We start from the raw sequence: 10,790 nt of genomic DNA on the forward strand, positions 1-10,790 counted from the left end.
TTGGTGACTTAGGTTGTATGAAATATAAACATATACAACACAAGATTTCTGGAACAAAAACTTCAATCCAAACCTATCCAACATAGGGATTTGCTGGCAACTTGTAAATGTTCCAAAGAAGAAGTAAGATGAACATGTTTAAAAGTTTTAACAAAGCTTTAAAAAAAATCCTAACTTTGGACCTCAAAATGATGATATACCATCTTTTTTACCAAGGTAAACATGTGGTAATATTCATAGAGGTTATCCAAGGAAGGAGAAGAAGAAAAACATGAAGAAAAACAAGCAAGAACAAGCTCAAAACTCACTTTTTTGAAGTTAGAACATTCTACCCAGACTTGGAATTCTTGATGATTTGAGAGTGTTAGAGAGATTGTTTGGAGTGTAGAAAGTGTTTAGGAGGTGGTAAGGGGTTGTATTTATAGTTGGGATTAGGGTTTAGGACATTAAAGAAGGTGGTTGGGGAGATATGAGGTGGAAAATTTGAAATATAACAAAGTTTCACGTTTTCTGCTGCTAGTGACGTTCCATACCGACCACAAGGGTTCTATACAGTCCGTATGGACAGTCAAAATTTCAAAAAGTTCATTTTTAGTCCCTTGAGTTGTTTTGTTTGGGGCTGTAAACACATTGTTTTGTATAATTTGAGCATCCTAAGGTGTATGTAACCAAAATAGTAACAATAATTTTATAATTTTTGTCACCAAAAACAGTATGCAATTCCGTTTCTCGTGCCTCTACACCTCTTCCCCAACTTAGTACAGCAGAACGTAAAATTCGCTTCATCAATAATATGATCCACACCCTCTTAGCTCAAGTTTCTCTCCCAAATACTTTCTTGCACCATGCTCTTGAGGTTGCTACATACCTAATAAGCATTTACCTAGCAAAACTAACAATTTTCGCACCCCGCCTTCCTTTTATATAATTGTTCACCCTCCGTGTCTTTGGCTGCCTGTGCTATCCGCTTGCTCCCTCAACCACAATCCACAAGCTTGAGTATCATTCCCAACCTTTTATATAATAGCATACATGCTGGGAAGAAGGAATTTGAAGATGATGAGATAATGATGTTCCAAAAGTCTATTAAGTCTAACTGAAATAAAATGATGGAGAGATCCCACAAAATGAGTGAACAACCAAAAGTCAAAACCTATAAATTGTGCTACTATTACCAGATGATGGAATTTATACACCCACGTTAGAATTGTGCAATTATAACATGACAACCCAAGAACGAAATTTTAGTTGCAAATATTGATGGCTGCAAATCAAAAGAAAAGGAAAAGGTGCGAAAGAACAATAAAAGAAAGAAAATTCAGAAATGATTCCATGCAAGATTGAACGAACTACGGACGTTCAACACAAGGATAAAGACGTAAACAAATAGAAACACCATGGTTTTAGGATTACAATTGAATCATCAAAACACGCTTCGAATATCAGTTGATCAAGACACCACGCTCACACAAATCCGCTACAGACGATGAAGACCAGCAATCAAGATATTTACACGATCAGAGGAACCATGAAGACTTAAATCATATCATGAACGAGAATAAAGATAAAAAATCCGCTGCAAGTACAACGATTAATCGATTTGATGAAACGTATCTCTTATTTTGAAAGCGAGATGAAAAATCGATCTTACTAACAAGATCAATGATGAAGGTAAGACCTAAATGAGGAATCGACCAAGAATCTGAATGAAGTAATCAAATTTTTGAATGGAGAATGATGAGGAAGGACACAAAGCAATGAAGATGAGTGACATTTATATTACAAATCTGAATAAATCAGATTTAAGAGCGATGGATGTTGGCAGCAACAATAAAATGAATGAGAACCGATCTGCTATGCCTTGAATTGAAAACCCATAAGTCGGAGGCAGATTCAGAACAACCACATGATTGGGATTGCATTTTAATTAGAAACAGAGAACAAAATACGATTTGAACAAGAAGAATATTATTTGGTTGAAAAGAAACCAACGGCATTGAGAAAAAGACGACTCTGCAAACGGTGACTCTACATGGCGTTGAGCAAACGACGGCTCCGCATAACGGTGAGAAAAGATGCCTCCGCATAGCGTTGAGAAAAAGGAACAAACCATGTCAGAAAAGGATGATATAAATCTTCGGCATTTGAGACGGACAACGAAAAACGATCAACCAATCGAAAGAAACATGATGGGAAAATGGGTCGTCACAGCAAAATTGGGCGTACCTTCCAAGTATTATTGAAGACTCGAAATCAAATTTATGCAAGATGAATACAAGTCTATATAAGATTAAATATTTATTTATATGTATTTAATCTAGTAGCCATCATTATCATTTATATAATATAGATCAAAATATATTAAAACCTATAATATAATTAGTTGGTAATTGTTGATGGACCATATTACCCTTATTAACTATTTGGGTTTCCCCTTGGGTGTATATAAGGAGATTACTAAAGAGGGATTAGGGTTAGACTCTTATAACATCACACTAAAATCGTCCCCTTCTCTCTCTCTCCATTACTATGAGTTCTTCAACCCTAAAGAACTCAGTACTATCATCAAGAACATACATCCTAAAGAGGAACCAGAACATCCTGACAACTATGTCGAACACAATGACCGCGTCTCTGACTGGATTCTCCGCTGGCTTGTTTGCTGTATACATGTTTTCCATTACGTTTATACAGAACTGATCAACATGTGGTATCAGAGCATATGTTGATAAATCAGTTATCTTTTGTATCCATGAAATCTGGAATTAAAATCTGGAAAACAAAACTTATGAGAAACCTAATAAAAATTCGAAACCCAGTTCCGAAACAATGTTTCGGATCTTATGTTTATGTTTCGGATCTTATGTTTGATGGTAAACCACTGTTCCGAAATTCAAATGGGTTAAATTACTGTTCCGAAATATGCATTGATGTATTAAGATTTTCAGATTTCGGATTCTAGAATTCAAGTTTATGTTGTAGGGTTCTTGATGTTCTTAGGAAATTCGAACAAGTTCCAGTATTTTGGAATGAATTAGGATCAAAGGGTCTTTTTTCCATGTTTTGATCTAGTTTATCCATTAATGGTTTCCGAAATCTGTTATTATTATTAATGGATATTACTTTCGAAATACTTAGATAAACCTAAACAACACTAAAACAGGAAAATGATCCCATGATCCCTTAAAATTCGGATTTTCATTCTTATCATAATTAACTGCCATAATTAGAGGATTTCAAATCTTGGAGAACAAGTTTTGGATAGATCCAAAACCTTATTTGAGATCACAGTTTTAGATAAATCCGAAACCTTATTCGAGATAACAGTTTCGGATAATTCCAAAATCTCATTCGAAATCACTATTTCGGAAAGATTTGAAATTTCATCCGAAATCTCATTCGAAATCAATTTCGGAATAACTTGAAATTTCCTCCAAAATTCTGTTCGATGTCACAAGTTTGGATAATTCGAAAACCAAATTTTATTCGAAATCTAATTCGAAAACTAATATGTTCTCGAAATGTCAAGTTTTCGAAATCTCATTACTTTATTGGGCAATTGTTGTGAACCAAAATTTAACGTGGGGCTCCGCCTCGAACCCCGTGCGGGGGCACGCTGTTCCCCTGCACCAAAATTTTAGCTTAGGGCTCCGCCCCGAACTCTGTGCGGGGGGCATGCGAGTTCGATCCACGCTAGCATGTGGTTTGCTATTAAATGATTGGTTTTGTAAACACTTAATTAATTAGAATCAGATAATTTTTCACAAAACCAAATAGCTTAACTTGAATGTGCTTCTGAGTGTCACTTCTGCCCAAAGATGATATGATGCATCTATTTATTGTTCAAGTATTATAAAACCTATGTTAATTATGCATTAAAACGTGAATTTCTTATTTCTGGCCAAAGCTGATTTAATTCATTCATGTCTAGCATACTTAACAAGTGCATAACTAAGGTATTTTCTCATTTCTGGCCAAAGTTGATTTGTCACAATTGCTTTGCTCACATGCTTAGATGATTACACTTCTGCCCAAAGGAGATTTGTCTTCGTTTAAGTAGAATTTTCAAATTAGTTTATTATTTTGATGTTAGTAATAGACATATCACAACTTCTTCAAATAATGATCCTTACGTTAATGATCCTTCATTAATTCTATGATCATATTTTGTCTGCCTTATTTTATTATCCATAACATTACTCACTGTAACTTTCTTCTATAAATCAGTATCTCATCCACTCTAATTCCTAAACCTAATATGTTTTGCTTTACTTAAAGTTTCTGTAAGTTAGCTCTTAAATTAAATCCTTGATTATCACTTAAGACACGATAATCCTACTGCTCTCTTCTGATAAAAGTACTACAGAAGGAAAGCAGAGCATGATGAATAGGATAAGTCGAACATGATGTCTCTTATGATAATCAAGAAGTCATCTAACACAAATGCTATCACTAAAGTTATTCCAGATTCAGTTTTTCCTAAGACTAATCTATTATCTGTGGAATAATCAAAAGAATTCCTAAGATGCACGCCCTCTTTTAAAATTCTAAACTATAAGGTTAAGTGGTATATGTGAATACATCATAATATACAATACCATGACCCATAAAATTAAGGGCTTACACATGGAAATAAGTACATTTTTCCAGCACATTACATACTAAAATTTTCACTTGTACAATTTGATGCTTTAAAAATCAACTATAACAATCAAAAGTACCAAATAAAATGGAGTGTGGTGATAAGCAACATATGTACATAGGAAGTAATGTTAGAAATTGGAAAATATGATGCTATTCACCTTACAACCACTAAAACCTTAAAAGAGGATACTTCTAAGGTCTATAGTTAAAATATAAGTACAAAATTCCAACTCTAAGGTTCTTCAAGGGAGAATCTCACTGCATAATTATGCTATTTGACTAGGCATAAGTAACGAGCCTATCCATGATTCAAAAGAACAGTTGGATGAATTAATTAGGTAGTCGCCTCCTAATGATATTTTAATTTGCTAATCTTAATATTCCAATTAACACATGATAAGGTGACTCTAGTTCTAAATGTCTCCTTACAAGAAGTCAGCAAATAACTAACATGAGAGTTAGTGACAAATCAAATATTAAGGCTATAAGAACCATAATAAGCAGTCTTCTAACAACGCCTTTTGATACCTTACATATTCTGGAGATTAATCAGAATATAGTATCAATACTTAAGCTATGTTATGAAGTTTGTGAGGTTTGCATAACCAACATAAAGTCACACTTACCTTAAACTCTCATATTATTTGTTCTAAATATCTGGATAGAATCATTAATAAGATGAAACCAGATGATACCTTAAACTTTCACAACTTTTGTTATCATGCAAATGAGAATTTGACAAAAGGAAAATGAGACCTATAAATTTCATCCATTATAACCGAAATTCATGAGAAATCATGACATGGTTAATGATGACAATTTTCATCTAATCTCATTCTAAGTGATTTTAAATCATGATGTTAAAAGCCCTAAAATATTACTTGACTTAAGTATGGGTCCACCATAAGTTATTCATTGACATTCATGGAACTTATTCCAAATGGAATATTCAGACATAATTCATTTATCAATTAAAGACTATCTACTTGTATCTAGTTTTGTTTCATATGGTCTGCAGTCTTAAAGAAATCTATTCATATATATACTTAATAAGATTTTGTCTCATATGGCCTGCGGTCTTAAAGAAATCTATTCATATGTATACTTAATAAGATTTCTATTAAATATGTCCCTGAGTTTCTTATGTTCCATCAACAATTACCATCTAATTATATTATAGGTTTTAATATATTTTGATCTATATTATATAAATGATAATGATAGCTACTAGATTAAATATTTATGTAATCTAGTAGACATCATTATCATTTATATAAAAATAGATCCAAATATATTAAAACCTATAATATAATTAGTTGGCAATTGTTGATGAACCATATTACCCTTATTAATTATTTGGGTTTCCCTTTGGGTGTATATAAGGAGATTACTAGAGAGGGATTATGGTTAGACTCTCATAACATCACTCTAAAATCGTCATCTCCTCGCTCTCCATTACTACGAGTTCTTCAACCCTAAAGAACTCGGTACTACCATCAAGAACATACATTCTAAAGGGGAACCGGAACATCCTGACAACTATGTCGAACACAATGGCTGCGTCTCTGACTGGATTCTCCACTGGCTTGTTTGCTGTATCAGGTATTATTGACATGTTTTCCATTATGTTTATACAGAACTGTTCAACAGTCTAACTTAGGGGGTGTATTGGAATGTAATCTAGACTTAGATTGTTTGATTATGTATTTAGATTAGATTAGATTTTGGTCGCAAGGCAGAAACCAAAAGGCAAACTTGACAAAAGTCAAAGGCTGTTAGTTGGCGATTAATGGTAGTTTTTGGTACCCCAAACAAATGGGTATATTTACCTTGTTCGTACTGTTTCATAGAATATAAATACGCGCAAAATTGTATGGATATGTAGATCAGTTTCAAAATCTAAAACGGTCTGCGTTGACTTTTGTTGACAGACCAAATTTATCCAAATTGATCCCATGTTCTTGTTCTTAATGCATGATTACTTTGTATTTAAGTATTCTTGATATCTAAGAAAGAAAACTTATAAACTTATGGAAAATAATAAGAATACTCATAGAAGATTTATTTGCATATTGAATCAGAAATGGAGAAAACATACAATTAGAAAAAAAAAATATACCACAACGTTTACTTTACATCAGAATAAAGCTTATATATTCAAGAGTTGATGTCTTCTGATCAGAGCTTAAAGACTTACTTTTGAAATTAGAAACCTTCAGATTTGACATCTTTAAAGGTGAGTGGGCTCGTAATTTTTTCCGGGGCATATATAAAAATATTTCATGCATCTGTAGAATACATATTATAAGATAAACGAGGGGCAATTAGGACCTCAAGTGGCGTTGCTCTGTCCGTAGTCAGTCCCACGCCTTCAGTCATATCAATTGGCTCATCTGAAGTTTTTGTTACCGTGAACTGTTGTAACACACTAGCTAGTGCTAAAGACAAAGACTCTAGGGCAAAGAATATACCCGGGCACATTCTTCTCCCACTACTAAAGGGAAGTAGTTCGAAGTGATTTCCTCTAAGATCTATATCCTTTTGAGTTGTTAAGAATCTTTCAGGCTGAAATTCGTAAGGATCCGACCATACATTTGGATCGCGGTGCAATTTATAAAGATTTACCAACAAGCGTGTACCTTTTGGGATGTTGTAGCCGCTCACAACGCAGTCCTCTGTGGACTCATGAGGAACGGAGAGAGGTCCTGGTGGGTGTAAACGCAATGTTTCTTTGATGACCGCTTGAAGGTAGACTAATTTTTTAGTGTCTGATTGTTGCACCAGCCTATTCCTTCCAACATGCTCATCAATTTCATCTTGGATATTTTTCATTGTTTTTGGGTTGTTGAGCAGCAAAGATAAAGCCCATGTTAAAGTCACAGCCATCGAGTCTGAGGCCGCGATAAGTATTGCCTGCATAATTGATGAGATAATTATGTCAAGTATTATTGGGACTCTAGTATGATTACATCATATGTAAATTTTCTTTAACGACTCTAGTTTGAATGTGAAGATTTCTTAAAATAATGGAGAACCTCGTAAATGCAAAATTTTAATTTCTAGCCTTAGCTAAAAATAAAAAGATACATAATTTACTTAAAAGGATGAAGCAAAAAAAGTTATATCGCAGGCCCCAGCCTACCTGCTTAATTGTAGTCTGGTCAAAATACTTTTAAAATGCATAAATCGGCAAATAATGAAGAAGAAACTGATCAAGTTTAATAGAGTTTACCAGGCATGAGGCTTTGATAACTGTATCATGATCATGACCGGGAAAATCCTCTTCCGAAGCGTCTTGGAGAATGGAAATCAAGACATCTATGAAGACTTGGTTCCCTTCATGTTGGTTCTGGCCGGACGCTTTCTCCCTCTTGCGCTCTTGCAACCATCCTTCTAAGATGTTGTCCATCTCTTGCCCAGCTACTTTCATCTTCTTCTTATATCCTCCGATGTCGAACACTTCCAAGAATGGAACGAAATCGGACACCACAAACGCGCCCAACAGCTCAAAGAAGTCTCTAACCGCCTTTCGAGATCGAATGCCTTCTTTATGGTTAAGCGGCAACCTCTTTCCAGAAAGTATCCTAAGTACAACATTAAGTATCATGCTCCCAAACCATCCTGACAACTCCATCTTTACCATGTCGGAACCTTCACTCTCTTTGTTCTTTAGCCAGGTCTCATACATATCTTTCATGGATGCTTTAACTTCTGAAACTCTAACATGTTCGATCATCTCCACTCTTCGTTGAGAGAAGACTTCCAGTGTGAGCATCTTGCGCACTTTTCGCCAGTAATCGCCATATGGAGCAAGGCCGATCAAGGCGTAGTTATACCCCATGATCTCTGCCGCCGTTGACTTGGGTCGGCTTGCAAAGGCTTTGTCATTTGTGGTGTAGCAATCTTTGGCTATCTCGGCGTTACTCACTACCAGAGCCTGGTGAACTCCGAGCTTAATGGTAAAAATAGGGCCATATTTGTTTGCCATATCACTTAAAACATGATGAGGGAGGTTCGATCCACCTAGAAGGTGTAGGTGTCCGATAATAGGCCATGCCCCCTTTGCTCTAGGTGGCTCTTTGTTAACCCTCTTTCTGTTCAGGATCTGGAGCAGAAAAGCAATTACAGTAACAAACAAGATGGCTGTTAGAGTTGAGGAAGATGAGAGATGGAATTCCATAGCTTCAATGCCAGAGAGAAGTATGGAAGTAATTATACTGTGAATATCATCCTAAGATCGACTTATATATGTTACATCTTCTAGCAAGTAGCAAACCCATTTCCATATTGAGAACAAAATAGTAGTCCAAAATGCGTTCTAATATTTTATATTAAAGGAATTTTAAGCGACTATTCTAAAGAGACCAGCTGATCAATAAAATGTCAAGACTTTACACCGGCTGCTCAATATTAGGTATGAAAGGCTAGACGGTATGGTAGAGGCTCATTCTTGGAGGATGACTCGTTATGAAATCAGTGGCGGATCTAAGAATTTTTCCATGGGGGTGCGAAACATTTTTAAAAATTTTAGGCCCCTAGTCGTATCGGGTCGGGTCGGGTCACGTAAAACAAACGAACATCAAACTAAATTTATATAATCATCAAAAACATGTCAAACCTTGGTACAAATATAATTAAAACGTCGACGCCTTACGGGTTTTCATTTTTTGAAATCTATCCAAAACATCATCTAAAGCTAATTTCTTAAGCAATTATTTCTCTATATAACATAAGTTCATCACTCCATAACATAATGTTTCAATTTTAATTTTAATTTTCAACTATTCAAGCCCTAGAAATCATAACGTAAGTTGTAATCACCCTAGAAATATATAAACAACGTAATCACCCTAAAAATTATCTAAACAACGTCAAAACACAAAAAAATTCAAAACTATTTAACAACTTTATTACCCTTTTTTTTTCTCATTTAAATATCAACCAAAATCATCAAAATAACAAAGAAACTTACCCGTGTTCGGATTCCGGTAAGATTTGGTGTCAAACGACAGTGGTATGATGGCTGATTACGGTGGTCGCCGGTTGCTGGACTGTTGTCGTTGGGTGATGTTGTTCGTTGGCAGTGCAGGGACGCAAGAGAGAGAGAGAGAGAAAGAGAGAGAGAGAGAGAGAGGGAGTGAATTTCTAAAGGTTTTGAGCTTTAATTATTTTATTATAGTTAGAAATATTGTTGGGTTTGGTTAATGGGCTAAGACTTAGTGGGCAAGTTAGTTAGGAATTATGAGTGGGTACAGGTATGGGTATTTGAGTTTAGTTAGTTAGGTATTAAAAGTTATATAATTTAGGTAGTATATATATTTTTTTTAAATAAGAGTTTACAAAAAAAAATTAAAATATAAATTGATAACACTTTTTACCTAAGGGGTGCGGTCAAAATATTCCAAGGGAAAAAATTAAAATATAAATTGATAACACTTTTTACCTAAGGGGTGCGGTCAAAATATTCCAAGGGGTGCGGACGAAAAATTCCAAGGGGTGCGGACGGGATTTTCGACGGAACTTAGCACTAATTTTTTTTCCCCGGGGGTGCGCCCGCCCACCTTGGGCTGGGCTTAGATCCGCCCCTGTATGAAATCGTCACGTCATAGTCCTTGAAGGATGCCCCTCCAAGGATGAAATAAAGGAAATGGAGGATAGACCTACCCCACCAAGTTAAGGTATTTATTTTTTTAATTTTGACAAATTAAATATGCAATATATCTATACTATATAATAAAAGAAACCAATGGAGGGATACATGTTATTATTCTAGACCATCCTTAATTGTAGATAATTATTATTTAATTTAAATTATTAAAAATTAATTAAATTAATATAAATCTTATCAACTCTATATTATTGGCATAAACTTCACTTCAAACGGTAAAGTCTTATCTAAACTAAAAAGCATTATTTCACTTACTATAGATAAACATGCATATTATTTATTGTTAATGTTAATATTGTTAACTATGAGAAATTATATTAAACAACTAATTAATCAAACCAAAAATTTTAAATAGTATTAACCTAATTTAAAAAATAATAAAAAAAACCATTTTGATTTAGAAAGATTTTTCTTAACAATAGATAAACCCGTGTAATACACAAGGTTTTTATAGATATAATATTTTTTTTATTATTTG

At 34.4% G+C, this 10,790-nt stretch overlaps 1 protein-coding gene across 1 annotated transcript; it reads right to left on the reverse strand.

The window, feature by feature from the left end:
• Positions 1-6,682: 6,682 nt before the first annotated feature.
• On the reverse strand, positions 6,683-8,916 carry LOC110879476 (cytochrome P450 82A3). Its single transcript, XM_022127939.2, has 2 exons — positions 7,877-8,916; positions 6,683-7,557 (listed from the first exon to the last, which is right to left on the reverse strand). Exons 1-2 carry the CDS (start codon positions 8,822-8,824, stop codon positions 6,925-6,927), a joined length of 1,581 nt encoding a protein of 526 aa, XP_021983631.1. The 5' UTR covers positions 8,825-8,916; the 3' UTR covers positions 6,683-6,924.
• Positions 8,917-10,790: the final 1,874 nt, after the last annotated feature.

The sequence above is a fragment of the Helianthus annuus genome, chromosome 9 (assembly GCF_002127325.2).
Source record: "Helianthus annuus cultivar XRQ/B chromosome 9, HanXRQr2.0-SUNRISE, whole genome shotgun sequence".
Classification (NCBI taxonomy): Eukaryota; Viridiplantae; Streptophyta; class Magnoliopsida; order Asterales; family Asteraceae; genus Helianthus; species Helianthus annuus.

Coding starts and splice junctions, on each gene's coding strand:
- LOC110879476 (XM_022127939.2), bottom strand. CDS start 8,824: ATGGAATTCCATCTCTCATCTTCCTCAACTCTAACAGCCATCTTGTTT. Junction 7,558..7,876: donor TTATCAAAGCCTCATGCCTG/GTAAACTCTATT, acceptor TCAATTATGCAG/GCAATACTTATCGCGGCCTC.